This window comes from Elgaria multicarinata, chromosome 3 (assembly GCF_023053635.1).
Source record: "Elgaria multicarinata webbii isolate HBS135686 ecotype San Diego chromosome 3, rElgMul1.1.pri, whole genome shotgun sequence".
NCBI lineage: Eukaryota > Metazoa > Chordata > Lepidosauria > Squamata > Anguidae > Elgaria > Elgaria multicarinata.
In genome coordinates, this window is record NC_086173.1 from 122,537,907 (window position 1) to 122,561,969 (window position 24,063).

General features: G+C 43.4%; 1 protein-coding gene across 1 annotated transcript in view; it reads left to right on the top strand.

Moving 5' to 3' along the window:
* Positions 1-1,243: 1,243 nt before the first annotated feature.
* PLXND1 (plexin D1) overlaps positions 1,244-24,063 on the top strand; it is a 164,203-nt gene continuing 141,383 nt past the window's right edge. The window contains exons 1-2 of the mRNA XM_063121424.1: positions 1,244-2,299; positions 2,447-3,002. Coding sequence (XP_062977494.1) covers positions 1,437-2,299; positions 2,447-3,002 — 1,419 coding nt within the window. The 5' untranslated portion in view covers positions 1,244-1,436. The remainder of the gene's footprint in view (positions 2,300-2,446; positions 3,003-24,063) is intronic.

The following is a 24,063-nucleotide window of genomic DNA, read 5'->3' on the forward strand; positions in this document are numbered from 1 at the left end:
ATTTTATTCTCACAACAACTCCATGAAGTCGGCTAGGCTGAGATAGTTTTTTGCCTGCCCAGAAAACTTTGACAGAATGGGGATATATATCCAGGTCTCTCTGATCAAATTACACTACAGTAATTTGAAGTTCTACACTAAAAACTTCTGCTACTACTTTGCTAATAAGTATTTAACAATTCGTTATCTTCAACAACATGCACTCTCAAAACAAACTATTGTCAGAAAGAGGTTCCTCCAATTTCAGGGAATATTGGTGGATAAGTAAGAAGCAAACCTGGACTGTGCCATCACACCTGGTAGAAAGAAGTCCCAGACTGTGAACTTGACAAGGCATCATAAACAAGGCAATTCAGCACATTCTGAAGGACTTTTTCAAGCACCCTCACTGCTGTTTGGTGCCAATGACTGAAGCACAGTGGGACTGAACTAATTCACCCCTCCCTCATCTTACATGCTTGGCATAGTTGTCCTCTTAATTTATTCCTGACCCCCAAACCCCAGACAGCTTGACCTTCTCTTCTTTGTTATCCTTTCTGGTAAAACCCTTTTTATGAGGAGGGCAGCACTTCAGTACTTCAAGAGGGTTGAGAGTTAACTTATTTTCATTGGGGGGCGGGCAGGGAGGGGGGGCAGAGAGAGAAAACAGCTACAATGAGAAGGTCGGTTAGTGTTGGCTTGCTTGAAATTAATGTTGTTTGGTTAAGTCTATTTTTACAACTGATTGCATTGTTGCTTTATGGCCAGAGGAAAAAAAGTTTTCTATCTTCTTCTCTTCCCCCACCCTCCCTCCTCTCTCAGCCTCGCACTTAGTGGAGTCCTACATTCTTGCTTCCCAACATCAAAAAACGCAAACACAAGAGTTATTTGTTAGCAAAGGAGCTGCTATCAAGAGCTGGTTCTTTGTGTTTTGGGCTGGTGCGGTGACTGCCTTCCAGCTTTTGGAGAGGGAGGGGGTGGCTTTAACTTAATCATATTCACATGACAAACTCTAAATAAAGAAGAAGAAGAAGAAGAAAAGGGTAATGCCAAGAAACAACAACAAAAAAGGACCTCGGAGAAGTCGAAGAGCGGCAGCTTGTCCTCAGGCGCGCGCGCGCACATACACACACACCGGGTGGGGGGGGGGGAGAGAGAGAGAGAGAGAGAGAGAGAGAGGCTGTCAGGCTTAGGGGAGTGTTCAGCTTTTCTCAGACGTGCAGTTTTAACCCCATTTGAGACGCCGGTCCAGAAAGGAGGCAAAAAGCAGCCGATCTCTTGCAACAAAGGCTTGGGACTTCCCTCCTGGCGTCACTCCGGAGCTGAGGCGTGTTAGATCCTCCGCAGGAAACAGGTTTTCCTCTCGTGTGCTTTTTTAATTTATTTTTTGGTCATTGCAAAGCCCCGCTTGCCAAGGAGCCTCATGCTCTGTGCAGAGCGGCAGCCCAGGAGGCAGGATGGTTCCGCGGGCTCGGCGAGGCGCTAGCCAGGTGCTGTCACCGGATCGCCGCCGTGCCTTCGTTTTCTTTCTGCTGCTGCTCGCTCTCCTGTTGCTGCTGGTGCCGGGGCGCGGGCTGGAAGTGCAGCACAAGTTCGTTTCGCTCACTGCCACCAACAACTTCGCTCTGGATGGCTCGGGCGGCAAGATCTACCTGGCGGCCGTCAACCGGCTGTACCAGCTCTCGGGCCCCAACCTGACGCTGGAGGTGGAAGAGCAGGTGGGCCCCAAGGAGGACAACCCGCTGTGCCACGCTCCCCAGCTGCCCCAGGCGTCGTGCGAGCACGCCAAGAAGCCCACCGACAACTACAACAAGCTGCTGCAGCCGGACCCGGAGCAGGGCATCCTGGTGGTCTGCGGCTCGGTCTACCAAGGCTTCTGCCAACTGCGCAGCATGGACAACATCTCCGTCGTGGCCGTCGCCTTCCCGCCTGGGGCAGGTGGCGAAGGAGGAGGTGGAGAAGGAGGCGACCAGGTCACGGTCTTCCCCAGCATGCTCAACGTAGCGGCCAACCATGCCAACGCCTCCACCGTGGGTTTGGTGCTCAAGCAGGCCGGGCAAGACACGAGGCTGTTGGTGGCCGCCACTTACACGGGCTTGGGCAGCCCTTTTTTCCCGCGCAACGCAAGCCTGGAAGACCACCGCTTCGAGAACACGCCCGAAATCGCCATCCGGGCTCTCAACGCCCGCGGGGACCTGGCCCGGCTCTTCACTTTCGACATCAACCCGTCCGACGACAACATCTTCAAGATCAAGCAGGGCTTCAAGGAGCGCCACAAGCTCAGCTTCGTCCGCGCCTTCCTCCACCGGGGAACCCAGCCGCCGCCGCCGCAGCAGCCGCCGCCGCCCTCTCGCCCTGAAGCGGGAAAGGCGGGTGCCGGAGGCTCCCATCCACCTCGGGGCGCCCTTGTCCGGAACGGCCGCCTGACGGGCTCCTTCCCCTTCTTGTCTCAGGGCGTCTCTGCCAGCCGCCCTCCGGGCTCTTACGCCTACTTGGCCCTCAACAGCGAGGCCAATGCGCGGGAAAAAGAGAGCCACTCGCACAGCCTGCTGGCCCGCATCTGCTTGGGGGACCCTGCTGAAGCGACGACCCTCAACGGTAGCAGCGGCAGCGGCGGAGGGGAGACCAAGAAGCTGACCGAGTCGTACATCCAGATGGGGTTGCAATGTGGCGGGCCCGGAGGGGCGCCGTCGGGAACGGCCGGCAGCGACCTCTTCAACCGCCTCGTGTCGGTATTCCCCGCCAGCGCCGCCCTGCAGGTTCGCTCGGGAAGCCCTTCCCCACCTCAGCCGGAGGAGCTGCTCTTCGGGGTGTTTGAGAAAGCCGCCTCCCCCGGGCCAGGGCTTGGCGGCCGACAGGCGCTTCAGCCCTCGGCGCTCTGTGTGTTCCGCTTCGCCGAGATCGAGGAGGCCATCAGAGCGGCTAGGAACTCGTGCTTCGTGGCGCCAGACGCTGGGCTGGTCACCGTACTCGACAGCGTGGTGCAAGGCACTGGGCCGGCCTGCGAGAAGAGGAAAATCCAGGTAAGGTGGGCGGAGAAACTCCGCTTGCACTTTAGAGGGGCCTCTCAGTGCTGAATCGTTTGAGACGGCGCTCATCAGGGCGTGTTTTTTTTGTAAACCGCCCCGAGAGCTTCGGCTATGGGGCGGTATATTAAATTAAATAAATAAATCAGCAGAGTTGGGTTGTCAGTGGTAGGGTTCATCAATGAAACTTGTGGTGTACTGTCAAGAGAGTGCCTTTGAGCATGTCCAGAGAGTTCTTCCCCATTCACTGACCAGATCTGGGATAAAGACTAAGACAGGGAAAGGCAATTTTTGATGCTCCAGATTTTTTGGCCTACAACTCCCATCAGCCTTAGCCAGCTTAGCCAGCGGTGAGGGATCATGGAAGTTGTAGGCCCAAACCTCTGGAGGACCATAAATTTTCCATCCAGAATTCAAGGCAAGCATCTGGCATAATGCTTGATGGTTTAGAAGCAAAGTGCTGGTTCTTCCAGTTTTGGGAGGATCATGGGCTAGTGGGAGCACCTCTGCAGCACATACAGGGTTACATTGGGAACTGCCCCTCTGGTGGGGCAAGAGCTGGAAAAGGTATCAAAAAGCACAACCAAAACAATCAAGGGTTTGGAGCACTTTCCCTTTGGGAAAGGCTAAAGCACCTTGTAGAAAAGACTGTTGTGGCGGGAGGATCATGATAGTAGTATATGCATGGTAGATACACACACCACTAGAATTTGGGATTACTAAATGAAAGTGATTGTTACTAGATTCAGGTCAGACAAAGGAAAAGACAGCTTGCTTACCTGTAATGAATGTTTTTTGAGTGGACTTTTGTGCTTCACACAATAAATGCATCATTAATGTACAGAATTTGGGTCCACATAGTATAGTGACAGCTACTGGCTTTGATGGCTTTAAAAATGAATTATTAGACAAATTCACAGGAGATGAACCTATTAATGATAACTTCATGTTCATAGGCAGTAGGCCTCTCAATACTGGTTGCTGGGGGTGGGTAAGTAGCAGGGGATGGCTGTTGTTTTCAGGCTCTGCTTGTGGTCTTCCATGAAGCATCTGTCTGGCTCTGATGGAAACAGGTTGCTGTGCTAGATGAACTTTGGTCCAATCTAGCAGGATTCTTATATTCCTAAGAGGTCTGCTCCACTCTCATCTTGTGTAGTAGGAAAGTGTTATGGATTTGGGAAACCCTTTGTGATCAGATGCTTTGTGATAATAATCACTGAACATTCTTACTACTAGACAGAAAGCAAGGTATGATTTTACATCTGGATAACCATTGGGGGAAAATGGTGTGGCTAAGATGGTGAAAAGAGAAACTCTCTGATGTAGCAGCCTGCTGAGATAGTTTTGTGATCAAGGCTAGCTTAGAGCTTATTGTTTGGTAGAATATGCTGCTATGTAGCATCCTTGATTGGATGTGCCTCTACTATATTTTGTTTTTTCCACAATGCTGATTCTGCAAATCTTCTGCATGCAAAACTCTCATGAAGTCAGTATGAGCATTGGATGTAGAATTTTTTTACCTCCTGGTTAACTTCTAAAAATACAGAAATTTATGTCATGTGGAGGTGGGATAGCCAAAGCAGTATGAAAGTTAAACTTGGGGGGGGAAATTAGGCTATTATGTAGATCAGAAAGTTCTTTCTAGCTGTTTCTTCAGTGCTGTCTTTGTTTTGTCCTGCTTTGTATTACAAACAGTAGAGTTTTACTAATCTGCTGTCAGCATCCTTGACATGAGTAGACTAAATCAATACATTGGGTCCAAATATCATTGAGCTTTGACGGGTTGATTTAGAGCCCAGCATCTTTGATCTTTATTGTTTGATTCTGCATGCCAAATTAAATACAAAACTTCCATGACTATGTATGATGGTTTTTTCTTCTTAAATGCATTTATATCCCACCTTTTCCCTAAGGAGCTCAAGGCAGCATCCATAGTTTGCCTCCTAATTTTATCCTCACAACAACCCTGTGAGATAGATTAAACTGAGATTTATGAATCTGGGACCCCAAATCCTAGGCCTCAGCTAGACCTACTTGGTATTGCACGATGGAGGGGTGAAGGTCTCGCGATATTTTTATCGCAAGTTCCCCCCCCTGTTTACACGCGGGAGGGAGAGGATGTCACGCCCTCCATTTTCTTTTTTTAAAAAAAACAGAAGATGTGCACAAGCCGGGACAAACCATGATGCCCGCACACATATTCTGCGGTCTCGGGATCATCCTAAGACCGTGGGAAAAGCTGGCTCAAAGGGCAGGGTGAGATCCCGGGGCAAGGGCGGGATCATCTCTCCCTGATCCTGGGATCCCCTGTGCATCATATCGCCCCATCTAGCTATGGCCCTAGTCTGACACTTGAACCACTAAACCACACTGGCTTTTTGTAATCGTTATAATCAAAACTTATGTTTATCTCAAAGTTGGCTTCTGTTCATGTATTGGAGCATGCCTTATGGGGATTTGAAGTTCATTACATATATCTGTAGTTTGCAATTTAGCCAAACAAAAGTAGTGTTGAAATATTTTCCCACAAGAATTGTAGCTAAGAAGAGATTGGGTGTGGGCCTTAGGCTCCCATGATCCCTAATCTGATCCTGTGGATAGAAGCAAATAATGAACAGGGAGACCCCCCATTTATTTGAACATAGAATCTCGTAGAATCCCATTAAAATCAGATTTTATACCCTAAAGGCAGGGTCAACCCGCATTAAAATAAACACTGGATCTCCTGCTTTGGTTAGCTACTTCTCCCTACAGAGACTGGAGGGGGAAAGTGCAAGGCATAAGAACATAAGAAGAAGAATGCTGGATCAGATCAAGGATCCGTTCAGCATTTTGTTCATAGAGTGGCCAACCAGCTACAAGTAGGACATGAGTCCAGCCTCCCAGTTATGTTCCCAGCAACTGCCTCTGATACTGGAGGTACATGGTTAGTTTTAAAGGGTATATTTTTTTCCTTAAGGCCACTTACACATTACAGATTGAGCAGGTACACATTAGTGTGTATCCACTTGTATACAAAAATGGTTGGGGCAAATTCAAATTCACATTCTAGTTCACTTCATATATTTCACAAGAACATGCTGTGGGGAGCCATAACATCCTCTGGGTTCCCACACATGTTTTCTATGTGTACATGGTGAAATGAAACTGTGTGTCCACTTTGTATTTTATTTATTTATTACATTTATATAACGCCCCATAGCCAAGGCTCTCTGGGCAGTTTACAAAGATTAAAAACATTGAACATTAAAAAATATACAAAAATTAAAAGTATAAATAGCATAAAAACAGATTAATATCCACTCAACATATGTTGTTAAATGCCTGGGAGAAGAGAAGAGTCTTAACCTGGTGCCGAAAAGATAACCATGTTGGCGCCAGGTGAGCCTTGTCGGAGAGATCATTCCATAATTAGTGGCCACCACTGAAAAGGCCCTTTCCCTTGTTGCCATCCTCTGAGCTTCCCTCAGAGTAGGCACCTGGAGGAGGGCCTTAGATGTTGAACGTCGTGTATGGGTAGGTTCATGTTGAGAGAGGCATTCCATCAGGTAATGTGTATGTCATGGGCACATTATAGGTTCATGCTAAATGTGTATTGTGCACTTGCAAAAGATGGTGTGTCTCTTCAGAAAATGCTGAGTACAGTGGTCATCTTTCAACAAAGTTTATATTCATGCAGTATCATCCATCAACCCTGGGTACATTCTGAAAGTCAATTGGATTTCTTTGCATGAAGTCAAATGTGCAGTGCAAACACATACACAAAGAATTTGACCCCCCTCCTTTTTATCAAGACATGCCTTTCTTCCATGTTCCCTGACCCAAGTGAACTAGTGGTGACTCACACTTTTGTTCCCTCCACCTCTGCCCACTTTTTGGTTATTTCTCATTGCACAGACACTGAGGGAAGGCAGCTCTGAGAATGTGCGTTCCATTACAGTTGTTCCTTGCCACATCCCTTGACCTGCATATTCCTGCAATGGAACAGCACTGGATATGTGAAGTTCAGAGAAAAGAGACACAGGCAGTCTTGTTTTACTGCTTTCAGGGTGAAAGTTTGCTGTTGTCATGATTTGTTACCAAGTTGACATGAATGTTAATGACAGCTGAATACACTTATTTTACTTTTTTGAAAAACTAAAAATAAGTCACTTTAGGATTGTCTTATTTTCTCCTCCTTCAGTAAAGATGCACAATACATTTCTACCAGGGATCATAAAACATATGTTTGATTTTACAAGCAAGCTAGACCATGAAAGTTTGGTCTCCTCTTTATTCTTCCTTCCACTGGGAATTTCAGACATTTTTTGTTTAAGTCTGTGGCCTTACTGCAATAATTTGTAGATATGCTTTTTTAAAAAGATCAAGTACAGATTAGCAACCAGAGCTGAGACATTTAGTAATTGGATGGTGTTTAAGTGTGTATTTACTAAATATTGCACCCATATGCAATCACATGTCCCAATATAACTAATTTTTAAGCCAAGGTTCTGATTTTTACTGTGACTGAACTCTTAACTTCTTTTAGAATCAGACCGTCAGTTCTTTGTTGGATGAAGTTCAGATGTGAATTTTGAAATGGGCCTAAAGGGAATGCAGTTTATTATTATTATTATTATTTATTTATATAGCACCATAACTGAAAGGTTTTTTGTGTTCGGAGACTGATTTCTAATTTTGGCGTATAGCAGCCACTTCTGTAATACATAATGATATTAATAATTTAAATAATTTATTTGTTTTTAAATGATCCTAGATCTATTATTATATTCTCAATATGCCCAGTGAGATAGATAAGTAAGTATATTAATTGATTGGGAATGAGGGCAAAAAGCTAACACTACACACATATGAATTGTATTTACACCCCATTTTTTAAAAAGAATTGTACCCTAAAGGTTTACCCATAGAAATTCAAATTGCTGTTTAAGCTTCCAGGGTTTCAAAAAGCAGTTTGGGAATTTGATCCCAGACTTTTAAAAAAGAGGAAATTGGGGGAAATGGCATGCATGCATTGGGAGCAAGTCCACTTCAGAAAATTATATTACCAGCACTCCAAACTATCTATCGAATTCGTATTTTTTAAAAAAGCAACATGGAGGAACATTGTATGGGGCACTTTCTTAAAACAGAAATGTTGAGGGAAAAATGGGCATGCTTATCCAGCATTTGATAGAAAGCCCCCAGAGGTTACAAGCCTACAAAACTGTTTATATGCCTGCTGTTTGTTCATTAGAGAAAACCCTCTATAAGTAAAAAAAGAAAGAAAATAAAACATTTTGCAGGGTAGAAGCACAGTGGGCTGGCAAAAGGGGAACCAGGGTGTTCTGTTTCTCTTTTGCTAGTTTGGTCCATTTTCGTGCTGGCCGTGGAAGAAGGGGCTTCATTTACTCCGAGGCCAGCACAAAAGATGAGCAGGCTGGCAAAGGAGAAACAGAGCACTCCATTTCTCTTTTGCTTTCATACTAGTTCTGGAAGCAACTAGTATGGAAGCTGAGTGGCTAGTGAACGAGGGGCAATTGAGATACAAATCTACTCCAGATTATTTTCAATGATTCTTGCAAACTGAAGTGATCCTGAAAGATGTTAACTGGTTAACATACCCTCTACATACCACAGTAGAGGGAGCTGTTTGTTTGTTTGAAGTTTTGGGGCAACTGGTGGGCGAGAAGTTGGTGTGTGTGGATTTGTCAGTTTTTGCTGCATTTGAGTTGTGCTCTTGCTTCAAGGCACTTACAACAGTTTCCATTGTTCTTTCTCTCTCTCTTGCCCCGTTATCCTCACAACAACCCTGTGAGGTAGTTTCGATTGAGAGATAATGACTGGCTCAAGGGGGTGTCTGTATGGACTATTTACACTGTTGTGGCTGCACAGTGATGCTGTGTTGTTTATATGATGCAGCTGCCAACTTGCAGCCCCATCAGGCTTTTACTCCTGAAACTGCTTTTTCATGGTGTTGCTTTACCTTGATTTTTTAGTTGCTCCAAGATCACCATGTTGTTCCTCCGCCTGTCAGTGGTGGCCTTGGTTTGGGTTAAGCTGTTGCTGGGTTGGATCCAAATCCAGTGTAAGCGCAGGAACACAGGGCAGGGGGCGGTATTGAATGGCTGCTGGTGTTGCAGTTTTTCTGAATGTATAGCCTGCCGTTTAAATTTATCATTCTCTCCCTACAGCAGCGATGCTGTGGGATTTTGAGGGAATCAGCTGCAAAGTGGCGGCATATACACACCCTCAAGGTCACCCAGTGAAGTGGCTAAGCAATGAATATAACCCAGATCTTCCTGGTTCTAGTCCAAGGCCGTTGCTGGACGAGGAGTTAGCCCGGTGTGAGGCCTGGTCTCCCTGCTGTGCATCCAGATGACGCACAGGGGATCCCAGGGTCAGGCCGGGCTAAGTCCTCCCTTGACCCGGGGTAAGCGGATCCGCTTATGGCCCGGCTTTTCCGCAGCCCCGGGCTGAGGCCGGAGCTGCGGAAGGTCTAGCAGGGTCCGTGGCTTTTCCCGGCTGCTCGCTTACAGAAGCCACGCACTGGGCACAGCATTCCATAGGAGCACTGTGCCCATTGGGCCGGGGGGGGGAATCATGGGGGGGAGATGGGGGCCAGGGAAAAAGCGGACCCGGCAGGAGAGGGGGGGAGAAGAACGGGGACAGGCATGGCGGACAGGGACAGGGCATGGCGGACGGGGGGGAGAAGAACGGGGACAGGCATGGCAGATGGGGACAGGGCATGGCGGACGGGGGGAGAAGAACGGGGACAGGGCATGGCGGATGGGGGGAGAAGAACGAGGACAGGCATGGCGGACGTTGACAGGGCATGGCGGACGGGCATGGCGGGACAGACATGACGAGCGGGCAGGGGTGGGCATGGCGAGCGGGGACATGACGAGGGGGGCGGGCATGGCGAGTGGGGGAGGACGGGGGGAGCGAGCGGGCGGGGGAGCATCAGACATTGTGGGGGGGAATCAGGGGCAGGGGGAGCGGGGAACCCTTTATTTTTTTAAAAAAACAGCCTTACCTTTTCCGTTGGTGCGCTCCTGCGCACATGGCCCTTTAAGTTAAAAAAAATGGCGGCCGCAATGGGGCTTTTCCTTACCCCGTCGCGTGTTACGTGTAGAAAAGGGCGATGGCGTGCACTAGCTATCGCACGGCGTTGCCCCTACTCCTCACTGGATTATCAGGTAGGTCTAGCAAGGCCCCAAGACTCTGTCCATTCCATCACTCTGGCTTCCCAGTTGTTGAACTGCAGCTTATATTTGGAATTGCTTATTATAAACCGAAGTTAGCTCAAAAGGTATTAAGTACATTTAACAACTCTTAAGTACGCTCAATGACTCACCACAATAGATAATTTAGAAGCTGTACTTCAGCCGTTTGACTTGCAAAAGTTGAATATACAGAACTATCTGCTCCCAGAATATCTGTTCAGGAGCTTTGAATTATTTATTTAAGGAATTTCTTAACTGCTTTTAAATATAAAATCATTCAAAAGCCTGGGTAAACAAATAGGTCTTTAGCTGGCGTCACCCATATATACAGTAAGTGGGGAGGAAATTCCAGAGTTAGGGTGCTGGCATGGAGAACACCTTTCCTCAGGTTGTCACATATCAGATTCCGGGCAAATTAAGAGGGCATCCCCAGTGGATATCTGGGCAGGTACGCAAGGAAGAAAGCGTTCCATCAGATTGCAGGACTAAGTTGTGTAGGGCTTTATATGTCGTTATAAGCACCTTGAACTTGACACGGAAGCATATTGTTGAATGGGTCTTCCATTTTTTCCAGGGAGCAGGAAACTCATTTAGAATTGGCAGCAGCTATGTCAATCTATAGTTTGATCTATGTTAGCACAATCAGACACAACAAGTTTAACATACCCCCCCCCCCAAAAAATGCAACCACATCCTGCCATTATGCTTTGTTTTGGGGTTTGAGGGGCCAAAAACACTTTTTCCATATGTACCAAAGAAGAGCAATATCATGATCCTGCCCTCCATACATGGGGTGAAGAGTGAGCATTCTGGACAGGCATAAGCATACAATTCAAAAATGTATTTACTGACCGTATCTTTTCAAAAAGCAGCTATGGGGGCACCTGATCCAGAATGGGATTGGGGAGGTTTTTTTGGGAGGGGAAGGGTTAAGAACACACACAGTTATGTCCCTGCCCCCCCCCAAGTCCTTTTTTGCCACTAAAAAACTGAATTTGCCCTGATTTTTAAGAAAACATTGGGGGCAATATCTGGGGAGGGACTCTGAATTCACAGCTGCTTTTGTGGGTTTTATTAAAAAATGGGGGGGGGGAGTTCTTAACTAGTGTAGTTTGGCCTTAAATCTAAAGCCCTACTCAAAGAATGAAGTATAAGAAATGGCTACATTTGTGTGCATATGTGGACTTTTATGATTCGTTGATTATCTTCAGGAGAAATATTTTAAAGCTCAAGAATGATTAAGAAGTATTCTTACAATGTATGTATGGCCCATAAATTTTTAGTAGGACCTAGAGCCCTAAGGCTGCTATCCAAAGTGATGTATTTGAAAGTAGGTTCCATGGATATTAATGGGACATATTTCCAAGTCAATGTGTTTAGGCGTGTAGTAGAAGTTACTTTCAGGCCTTTGAAAATAACACCCGTAAAATTTAATAGATATAAAAACAGAACTGGGTATCTCATCTAGTTGTCATAGCAATTAGAAATTATTTGACAATTATACAGTTTCATATTGTATTCAGCACCTGGCAAAATTGTATTATTAGATATTGCAGAGCTGGAAAAGGTGCAGAAAAGGGCAACCAATGACCAGGGGGATGGGACAGTTCTCCTATGAGGAAAGGTTTGACTTTGGGGGACTTTTTAGTTTAAGAGAAGTAAGTAAGGAGGGTTATATAAGAGAGGTTTATAAAATTATAAAGAGGAAGGGAATAATACTAGACATTCATAATACTCTCATAATACTAGAATCTGGTGTCGTCCAATGAAGCTGAATGGTGTGTCATTCAGGACAAGCAAAGGAAAGTACTTCTTCACCCAACGCATAGCCTAAGGAACTAGCTACCACAAGATGTGGTGATGACTGCCAATATGGGTGGCTTTAAAAGGGGTTAGACAAATTCATGAAGGATAAGGCAATTAGTGGCTACTAAATCATGATGGCTATATGCTACCTGCAGAATCAGAGGCAACATTTCTCTGAATACTATTGCACTTATGTCCTGTGGGCTTCCCCGAGGCATCTGGTTGGCTTCTGTGAGAAACAGGATGTTAGACTAGATAAGCCTTTGGTCTGATGCAACATGGTGGTTCTTGTGTACCGACCTATATGATTTTGTAGAGTGTGTGGTCACTTTCCAGGCATTAGAGAACCACATTTCTGGCTCAGTGAAAGGCTTTTGGGGAATACTCCATTCTTGACTATACTTACTGTCTTTTCTGTCACCATCAGGGTATTTATGGTTTCTGTGCTCAAGGAATGTCAGTTAATCTGCAGCCATATGCTTAGTATTATTATTATTATTATTATTATTATTATTATTATTATTATTATCCTGGTCACAACTAACTTAAAAAAAATACAGGATTAATTCATTTATGTATACCCTCTAGAAACATTTATATTTATCAAAATGGTTGTCAATACAACTGTTTTGTCAATTCTCCAGATTTATGATAGGTTTTAATTTGAAAACTGCCATGAGCCTTTGCAACTGAGCATAGTATAAATACTATAACTTCCATTTAAAAATAAAAAGGATATTTCCAAATAAATTGATATGTGCCTGGCTTGCACAAACTCTAAAATGCAGACTGTTCTTCAGTGCTTCACTCTTTACTCTTCCACATCAAGACTTCAGGCAGAGAGAAGGTGATTGTTAGGGAATCCCTAAGTGATCTTGGCCCAAAAACGTGTCCACGTTTGTGGTTGGGGGTGTAAATGGTGGGCTGCAGAAATGAATAGATTTAGGAGGAAAGAAAAAGAAATAGAACAGCAGCAGCAATAATTACCTGATTTCATGTGGAGGGTAATTCAAAAGACTTCACTTCCTGTTTGGTTGCCAAAAGTTAGAAAAATGCTCTGGCCACAGACCACCCTCAGGTTTCTCAGTTTTTGTACCAAATTCAAAGACGGCAGTAGCCTTAAGTCTCTCTGGCTTTGTTGACAACACCATGTTGTCCACAGCATCCCCCCCCCCCAAGGCTTTTGGATGGGTGATGATGGAGAGACTCAATGAAGGCTAAGCTGTTATTAAGAACCCTGGAGCTGCCAAAACAGCTTTGGCTACTGGGCAGTATAAAAATGCAATAAATGAATGAAAATAAATGAACATGTAATAAATGAAATGGGCTGTATGCGGCATAATAAACTGTTCAGTCCAGATAAGATAGATGTCTGATGATTATAGGTAGGACCTTAAATGAAGGAGTGGCCTACTCTAGATGGGGTCACACTTCCCTGAAGGAACAGGTATGCAGCTTGGGGGTAAGACCTTGGGGGTAAGACCTTGGGGGTAAGACTCCTAAGACCTGGCTTTGTTTCTGGAGTCTCAAGTAGCAGTGGTGGGTATGAGTGAGAGTGTGTTTCAGCTTTGTCTGCTGCACTAGCTCTGCCCTCTTCTTGATCATTCTTGCACAGGCTATCACAACTATATAAACTCCATATGGTTCTTGTGTGGGCATCCACAACCATATAATACTGGTCCTAAAAGAAACAAATGTCCGTTTGTTTCTGGCTCGATTCAAAGTGCTGGTGTCGACATGGCCTAAGTCTTTCCTATCTGTATTCTGCAATCCTCATGCATTGAAATTGTCCAAGGAGCCTCTCTTGCAATTCTCCCTGCCATTTGGAGCACTGTGGATTATTCACAGTTGCAAGATCTAGAACTTTTTTTGGAGGTGGCACCATAGCCGTGGAACTCCTTCCCTCCCTACTGGCTTTCAGGTGGCAAGTGAGAAACTTTTTTTGTTTCAAAGAATGTTTAATTCAATTGTTGTTTTTTGAAGCTGGAATCTTTTGTCTTTTATTTCTTTCTCTTGTGGGTTGTTTTTATTTTGCAGATGGAACTTTATTGTATTTTTTATTTCATGTAATTGTAAGCTGCTCAGAGGACCTTTCTGGGGATTGATTTATATATAAATTCAATGAATATGTAGAAATGGCTACATCTATGAACAGTTAAACAGGCGCAATGTCATGAGTCAGCACGGATGTTAATTACCGCTCTGAGATGAGTATTTTGTGGCTGCTGAAATCCACAAACTATACCTTCTGGAGGTTTGTTTGTTTTTTACTGAAGCACCTTGTGGAAATCCACATGGAGCTCTGAATTTCACCATGTGTGTCCTGAACATGGTGTCCAGAATGAAATTTTAGATATCCTCTAAGTAGTACAGAAGCCTGATCATGATCCTGGTGATGTCTATTGCAGCGAAAACCTCTGCTTATGCTGCAACTGTTATAGCAGTAACACAGAGGACAAAGATAGATCTGTGACCTATTTATGATAAATAATAAAACACCCTCATACAAAAACAAGGAAATCACTTTTGCTGCATCTCCTGGCCAGAGAACTATTGTGCTGGTGTAGGATCTCTGAGGTATTCTGCAGGGTTGGCCCAGTGAACCTCTTACTCTCTCTGTTTTTTCTCTATTCTTGCTTCTGCATCATGTAAAAATTTGTCCCTAGAAAGTACACAAAGCTCTTAGTGTCAGAACTGTAGTGCTGGATTTTGTGCCTTGCTGCATATCTGCTGCAGACCTCAGGATCAGGCAGTACATGAAACTCACTGACTTTAAAGTAGTCATTGAAGCCAGTGAAAGTATTCTGGAGAAAGAGATCTGCTTTGCACGTCACACTAAGCCATGGTGGATTGTTATTGTGGGTGGTTGCAGGATGGCTTAGAGTGTCATCACACAGGGGAAAATTGTGTTTCCTTACCGTAGCTTCTCTGCCCCAGTGTTTGTCCCTCATTACTTACTCTTCTGCCCTGAGGGGAAAGAGGAAGTAAACAAAGACCACGTAGCCCAGTCAGGGGGCATTTTAATAGCACCCTTTTTCCTGCACACAGCAGGAAATCAAGCAGAAGGAGCAGGAGGCGTGCAGGAGCAGACGATCTTATCTAAAGGACGCGCACACATCCGTAAGTGGGCAGTGGCGAGTATGTGCTAAAACACTTGTCTGATGTACCTCTTAGGTCTTAGCTAGGCCTAAGGATTATCCCAGGCAAATGGAGGGGTTGCCCCTGACTGCTCCCGGGATCTCCTGTGTGTCCTTTGGATGCACAGGGATGATCCCGGGATATAGGCCTGGTCTAGCCATGGCCATAGTGTGACGTCCAAACTAGAAGCAGTTTTTCAGTCATGGTTGTTTTTCGCAAACTTGTAGTAGGGTTGTTTAAGATGACTTCCTCTCAGGATGGCTTGTTTTGATGTATGGAAGTATTTGCTGGCAAGGGAAGCCCCAAAATAGAGGATAAAATTGACAAGGACATTAACAAGAGTGGGATATGGCTATGCTAGGCTCAATAGGGGACAGGTGGTCTTGCAGTCCTGCTCACTTGCACAAGCCCCCTAAATTAAAAAAAAAGTTTGTGACATGTTCCCACATTCAGAACGGCTCAGAAACTTAAATTCCTTTGGCAATCTGATGGGGATGTGAGAGTTTCCCTCATGAGACTGCTGCCGTAGTGGATCAATTGCTGAATGAGTGCTGATGTAGAAAACAAGGGAATGAGGATTTTTGCCACAAAGCCCCCTGAGATCTGTGTTGGCACCTGCTAGGACAGTGGTTCTCAACCTTCCTAACGCCGCGACCCTTTAGTACAGTTCCTCATGTTGTGGTGACCCCCAACCATAAAATTATTTTCATTCTTCTCTACACGATCCATTGTCATGGGATGGTTTGCTAATGAAAATAATACATAACAATAGCTTTAATACAAAAGATGATACATGTCATAGTTCAGTCAATACAGTTTCCTAAGACCATCGGAAATATGTGTTTTCCAATGGTCTTAGGCGACCCCTGTGAAAGGGTCGTTCGACCCCCAAAGGGGTCTCAACCCACAGGTTGAGAACCGCTGTGCTAGGAGGACTGAGAGGGACTGAAGGAGAAACAAGCCATGGCAAGCTGCCAAGTGGGTAATCATCTGTCGGGAGTAACTGTGACATTACATGTCTGTCCATACTGAGGCCTTAGCTAGACCTAAGGTTTATCCCGGGGTCGTCCCAGGGTCGTCCCTGCCTGCTCCCGGGATCCCCTGTGTGTCATTTACATGAACAGGGATGACCCTGGGACTATCCCGGGATAAACCTTAGGTCTAGCTAAGGCCAAAGTTTATATTTATTACTGTGTATTTGTGTTATATATCTATGGTTCGGTAAGTATGTCTATGATGAGAATGGTGGATTTGCATTTGTGAGCTGATTGGCTGGGAGAGTGATGCAGATGGGAGAGGGACTGATTGTGAGAGGGTTTAGCTCAGAGACAGGGATTTGATGTGAGATGGTTTAGATCAAGATAGAATGAGACGGGGCATTAAATAATGTTATTATTTAATAATAATATTATTTAATAACATTAAATAAAATGTTATTTTATTTAAAACATTTATATCCCGCCCTATATCATTAAGATCTCAGGGCGGCGTATAGATAAGGATAGGATAGGGAAATAGTCTGGTAGAGTTAGGGGGAAAGAGAGAGAGTGAGTTAAGGATTCAGTGAAGGTCTGTAGTGATGTTTGTGCAAGGATTGTTTGAGAAAGTGATTTTGGAGTATTATGTATCAGAGAACCTTTATTGTTAGAGTCACAAGAGCTATTTGCATGCTATTCAACAACTTATTGTAATTAATAAAGTTTTCTCTGTTTATAAAATCCTACGCCTCCTGAACATGGCTGCATAAGGGGGAGGTAACAAAGGGAGAATACAAGGTTAAAGTGTAAAGTCTACATGTCCTCATGGAGAGAGGACTGAGTAAGGGTTGGGCCTGAGCCTTAAAGATCCTGGTGGCAGAAAAACCGTTTGTGGGGAGGAGAAGGTGGTTCCAGTTTGTAGTGAGAAAGGCCATAGAGAAGGGGAATTCTCACTAGGGAAGAGCTGGAAACGCCACAGTAATGCAGCAAGCCACCCACTCACTGTGGCTTATAGTGTGACACACAAAGTTGCCCAGAGGCTGAGCCCTATACTACTTAGGGCTTTTAAAAAATATTTTTTCTCAGTATGGTTTGGTTTTCTGATCTGCTAAAATAACTATCCTGTTATTAAGAACCCTGCCTCAGTGGGTAAAAGGCATTATGTTTTGAAAATCCTTTGATAATTTTGGACTGGAGATTTTACAATGCCCTTTGTGAAACACAGTACTGTTTGTTTTCTCTTAATATTTTGATATGTCCCGTTGATTTGAACACTGAGTCTCTAGAAACATTGACAAGGTTCACCAGAAGTCCCGCTGTCTGCCATCCCTTTAGAAAGAGCTTATCATGCACCTCTACATTTTTCAAAATCATTATGATTCCCCTGTGAGTTAGCCAAGCTGCTTTTATTTTAGATTTCTTAGAAAAAGGGAGAAATGCTACATTGGTTTGCACTTTTGAGACAATTACATTTTTAAATCACTATGTCTCAGCTTTGAATCTGAATACACAGCAAGATACATATATTTCAACAGCAGTGGTCATAGTGTTATAGTTAAGAGTCATCTGCCTTTTTATTATGTGCCAATTTTCAGCAGTTACTGGTTTTTTTTGACCACACACAATTCAACTGCTTACATACTTTTTAAATCTAGACTTGTAAGCTAGTTTATTTTGTTTAATTAATTGGTGCAGTATTGGCATGTTAGACTATCCAGCCATGAAATTCACTGACTGTGCAATCCTGTGTATGTTTACTTAGAAGTAAGTCCCATTGTATTGTATTCAATGGGACTTACTCCCAGGTACGAATATAGGATTACAGCCTGAGTTATCCTGGGCCAGTAACAGGTTGTCAGCCTAACCTACCTCATAGGGTTGTTGTGAGAATAAAAGAAGTACCGTATTTCTTCGATTGTAAGACGCCATAGATTGTAAGACACACACTAATTTCAGTACCACCAACAGAGAAAAAATCCCTAAGACACACCCGTGATTCTAAGACGCACCCCATTTTTAGAGATGTTTATATGGGAGGAAAAGTGTGTCTTAGAATCTAAGACATAGGGTAGGTGTAAGTATATACTCTGACCTGATATGAAGGCCAGATAAAAATGAAAGAAATAAGAAATGTAACAAAACTAGATGTAATGTGTTTTGGATTCTGGCCTATGCAAAGGAATTTATTTTAAGGGACCAACCATAGCTCGGTGGTAAAGGATGTGTTTCGCATGCAGAATGTCTCTGATCTAATTCATGGCATTTCCAGTTTAAAAGTCCAGGTAACAGGTGATAAGAAAGATCTCTGCATGAGATTCCGGTGAGCCGTTGCCAGTATTGTGCTAAATGGAACCAGAGATCCAACTCTGCATAAGGCAATTTGAAAGCCACAGGAGCGATCCTTGCAGCCCCGTTCGCCACCGTTTGGGGGAGAAGAGGGAGGGCAGGATGCAAGGATTGATCTTGAAGTTTGGTAGCTGCTAGAGAGATCCTTGCACCCCATCTCCGTTCTCACCAAAGTGGTGGAGAACGAAGAAGGAGGGGGGTACAAGGTTCTCTCCTGCAGCTTGAAAGCTGCAGAAGAGTTCCTTACACCCCTCCCATCCCCTAGCACGACCACTTTGGGAGAATGGGAATGGTGGGGTCCAAGCATCTTGACAACCACAGGAGAGTTACTTACACCCCGCTCTCCCCGTTCTCAGTGCCCCACCCAGGGATGGGACATGCATGTCCCTGGAAGCATGTGGGGTGCTGCCGATTGCCACACCCCACCCAGGAAAGGGATGTGCATGTCCTGGGAAGCACGTGGGGAGGTGCCGATCACAGCTCCCTATGCACTTCCCAGGATGGCTGACACATGCCTATAGAGACCCGCTGGGAAAGAGCAGCAGAGGTTTCTGCCACTCTTGCCTCCAGAGTCTGTAGGCATGTGAAATAGTCAACGGAGCCCACCACACAACACAATAATCAACAGTTGTGCAGATAGTCAACTCTGCACACCGTTGATTATTTTCATTGGTTATTTCGAGGAAATAACCAATCGTGGCATGGAAAAGGCTCACCAGACAACACAATAGTCAATGGTTGACTATTTAAGGAACGATTGACTGTTTAATCAATCGTTGACTGTTGTGTCATCCGAACCCAATCACTGTGTTGTTTCTGGCGCCTCTGAAAATCTTCTTTATTCCAGGAAGCTTTCCTTGACTAACCAGCCAGAGTTTTTAATGATACTTTAATATATGGAGTTTTATTTCTTTTATGTTTTTATATTTTATTGTTCACCACTCCAGAATCTATTTAAATATTGAGTGATCTATAAATACTATGAATAAGTAACTAACTAAATAATTAAATAAACAAACAACTCTCTTGTGGAATTGAGTCTGGGCAAATAGGGAGCCCTAACGCTATTTTGAGAAGAAAAAACAAGGTTTGGGGTGAGCTTGTGAAGAGTGGGAGGTAAGAAAGGATTTCACTGGGGTTTGTCCTAACAGTAGATTCTGCAATCAGGCTAATCTTGGTGTACAGGTACTATATCAAAAGGAGATGACAAGACTGAGTTACCCGTAACTAAAACCCACACAAACTCCAATTTACTGCACTTTTGGCACAATATACTTCCTCTTGTTTTCTCTCAGGTGAAAGGTTAACACTTAAGGTAGTAACACATGTCAACTGGAAGACTTGACTGACTTATGTAGGCTTAGAAAGGAAATGTGGGGAGGCAACTGGAGTCTAGACTGGAAGTCTTCCCACTAGGATTGTACCAAAGTGACTGGACTTCTAACAAATATTGTACAAAATAAGACTGAATTTCACACACACACACACACACACACACACACACACACACACACACACAAAATGGAAAAGGGAATGCAGAATAGGGGAGTACCCTTTGTAGATGAAGGCTAAGAGATCAAAGTCGTTTCAGTATGGTACTGATTGAGTAAAGGTCCAGAGCCTACTATTTGGACAAAAGCTTCAAGGCACAAGAAGAACCGGGTTTGACATAGTAATCACATAAAAGGAGCTATAGGAAAGTTCTCAGTAGCCATTTCAGACCGAAATAATAGAGTTGAGAGCTCTTGGCTAGAGTCATCATGGATGTCAGAAGTGGTGATTTCATGGGCAAACCTCTCAAGAAGTGCTGAGCCCACAGCTATTCAACAGTAACCTTTCCAAAAGTCTAGACATTCCCAGTTTTATACCTGGGCCAGTGATTATATCATGCTTGAGGCGATCACTTCAGGGCCAGCATATGGGTGCATAAATAAATCGGCGTTTGCCCATCCTGGGGCTTCAGAGAATGTGCAATTTTGGTGCTGCCAGGTCTGATCCATACACGACTTGCAGGAATTTTAGGCAAGAATGCTTCATGCTGTTAGTTTCCTTGCCTAGTTTCACTCAGGCAGTGTTTCTTAATATGGCCACCTCCATGGTTGCCAACTATCATCGGAGCCTACACTGTCTGCCCTATCTCTGAGCAGCCAACTAACATTTTTGTTCTTCTCATTTTAAGGGAAGCCTTTTCTCTAATATCTTCCTTGACATTGCTTGTTAACCATGCTGGTGACTATTGGACTATGTGGTACCTTTCTTAACCTGCGGTATACTTTCTAACTGAGCTTATATTGTGGTTTTGAATAACCCCCAAGTAATCAGGAAAGATTTTAACTTCTTGACTTAACCTTTGAACTTCCTTTTTACAAACCTCTCATTTTTGAGGTTTCCTCTTTTGAAGTTGAATGTGACTGTGGATTTTCTTGACAATTTCCCACTTATATATAAATTAAATTTGATAGCACAGTGATTAGTATTTCCAATTAGTTCAATCTTATCTTATATATCTGACTCAAAGTCAGAAGTTAGTTAGTCATTCCTTTTATGTCCATAAAGGTTAAAAAAAAAAGAATTAGGCTATTTTCTATAATAATGTACTATAAAGTTTTATTTTTAATATTAAAAAGTCAAGTATAATTAAACAAACATTACTAATTGCAAATTGGAGTGAAATGAAATATGAACACACACAAAAATCTCAGTATATCTTTATTAAAACAGGCGCAGGCCAAAGTACAATGAATGCCAGTTAGATACATGAGGTGATAAAGAAACACCTACAGTTATAAGTAACCAATCAAAGTTTAGTTATTGCTCAGAAGGGAAGTCTCTAGCTGTTACATTTAACAAAATAACATTTAAAAGTCTCGGTACACCTTTATAAACAAAGGTGCAGGCCAAAGTACAATGATATGCCAATAATATATGGCCTGTAAACACATCATGAACGATTAAAAGAACTCTACAGTTAAAAGTAACCCAGTCAAAGTTTAGTTAAACCATTTATTAGATTTGATTTTCTCTTCATTGTAAACCGTCCAGAGAGTGTTGTAAACCGCCCAGAGAGCTTCGGCTGTGGGGCGGTATATAAATGTAATAAATAAATAAATAAATAAACTGTGTTCATGGGTACCCAACTGGTAATACTTAAATCTCACACTAGGGCCTTAGCTAGACCTAAGGTTTATCCCGGGATCATCCAGGGGTCGTCCCTGCCTGTTCCCGGGATATCCTGTGTGTCATTTACATGAACAGGGATGACCCCGGGCCAATCCCAGGATAAATCTTAGGTCTAGCTAAGGCCTAGGTAATGGGTGCCATTCAGGATTTAGTCTGGAGTCACTTCCTCTCTGGTTGGTTCCATGGCCAATTGTTCCAGGGCACAGTTGTTTAGGGTATCTACAAACTTTACCTTTTTGTCATGACTGCTACATGCATTTATCCAGTCTATGTTGAAAGTATAACACTTTTTCCTTTGGATTTCTCCTTGATTTCATTCTCCATGTCAATATTGCCCTGAGCATTTGACCCAGGTTAGGGGAACAGCATGTCCTCAGAACTAAATAACTGTTTTCATTTAAAACTACCTTGGATTGGAGGCTTCCAGCATTAGTATAGAAACACCTATATACAGTATGTGTCCCTCACCAAATGAGTCTGGTTTGTGCATTTTCTCTTATGGCCTTTGTCCTCTGACTACCTATAATGCAGGTCCTGACTATGAAGCCAGCACCTTATCAGTATTTCTATCCCCTCCCCCCCCCCCCACTCCCTGCACAACATGCTGAGTGTTATAAGCTTTCGGCACCAACTGCAAATCTATTTATTGACTAGGCTTTTGATTGAATCTGCATCTGTGTGTATGGTCTTCCCTATTTTATTGCTTTAAAGGTGTATATTTGTATGATTTTGCTGTGTTTTATTGTTTTTGTAGCCCACTTTGTGATTATTTTATAGTTAAAAGTGTGGAATAAATGTTATAAATTAATAATAAGTTTCCAGAGGGGTAGCTGTGTTAAACTGTTGCAGAAAAAACAAGAAAGAGTCCTGTGGAACCTTAAAGACTAAGCTTATGCCATAACAAAAATGCTCATCTTTAAGGTGCCACGGGACTCTTTATTGGTTATTATTCCATGGGAAACACATGATTGGCCTCTGCTCACTTGTTTGGTCATTTAAATTAAAATTTTACCACATCTGAACAGGAGTACCTCATTGGAAGTGTTGCACAAATTATTTATAGGTCTCTTAAATCTCGTACAAAACAACAAGATACTGTTAGGAGTAACAATGGACTGCAGTTTGTCTGTTTAGTACAAAATTGCACACCATCCCTGATTTATGAGAATGTACAGTTGAATCTAGTGCAAGGGTGGGCAGAAGGTAGAAATCCAGATATTTTCCACTTCAACTCCCAGAATCCCTGCCAACATGGTAAGGAATGCCAGGAGTTGAAGTCCAAAATGTTTGGAAAACTACTTTCTGCCCACCTTTGAGTACTTGCAAAATACCATCATGTTGATCTAACCACTCTACAATGAAGATCTTGTCACTTGGTTGTGTGCCAGCATGCATCTGGTAAACAATCAACTTGCCAGAAGGTTACATTGCATGGATTTGCTCCATTTTGGGATGTATCTAATAATAAAAAGGTGTATGGTCTGGAACTTGTACAGGCCTAACAATATAGCATACCATAACCTAGCCACCCTTGCACAGAGTGTGTTCATTTATAAGTGCAGAATTGTTGTATTCATTTTGTAAACTACACAGGAAAACTAATTGGGGGGCGGAATGACATTCCAATTTTTTCTACCTGAGTAGTTTCAGAGCTTTGTTCTTTTCATAAGCATACTTACCTAGGAGTAAGTACCATTCAATGCAGCAGTCCTTGCTGCTACATAAACATGCATAAGATTGTGCTTTAAAGTGCTTAAGGGAAATTACATGTGACAGTGGAAGGATTTTAGCATTAACTCTGAATTTCCTGGCTCTTGCGGTTTGTTGTCAGGCCTTGCATATCATTTGAAAATGGTGTTTAGTGGTTCAGTGATTGGATAGCCAATAGTGACTTCTACAATAATGAGTTTTTAAATAAAGTGTATTGCTTGGGTAAGTTATATAAACATTTTCAGTCTGTGTACACTTGGGTTTGGAAATTGAATCTAAACCAAGAAAATGTTCCCAAAGTAAAAGTTGAATCCACATGGGAATATGACAGAGCATCTACTTACTGTCCAAATATACTCAAGCCTCTCAGCTGGATTGAGTTTTAAAGGAACTGTGTTACTTTGAAGTACTAGTTTATATTTAATCCAGAAAATCAAAACATAATTAATTTTCATCTCTGTTTCCAGCTGAATTTCCACAAAAATGAAAGTGGAAATTTTCACTTAATTTAGATGTTAAAATTAAAACAATAATTCCTGTAACAAATTTAGGCTGCAATCCCAAACAGATTTACTGAGGAATAAATCCCATCAAACTCAGTGGGATTTATTTCTGAGTAAAAATGGTTAGGATTACTCTGTCAGTATCACATCTTCTGCAAAGCTGCTGTGTATTTTTTTAAAAAATGCTGCTGAC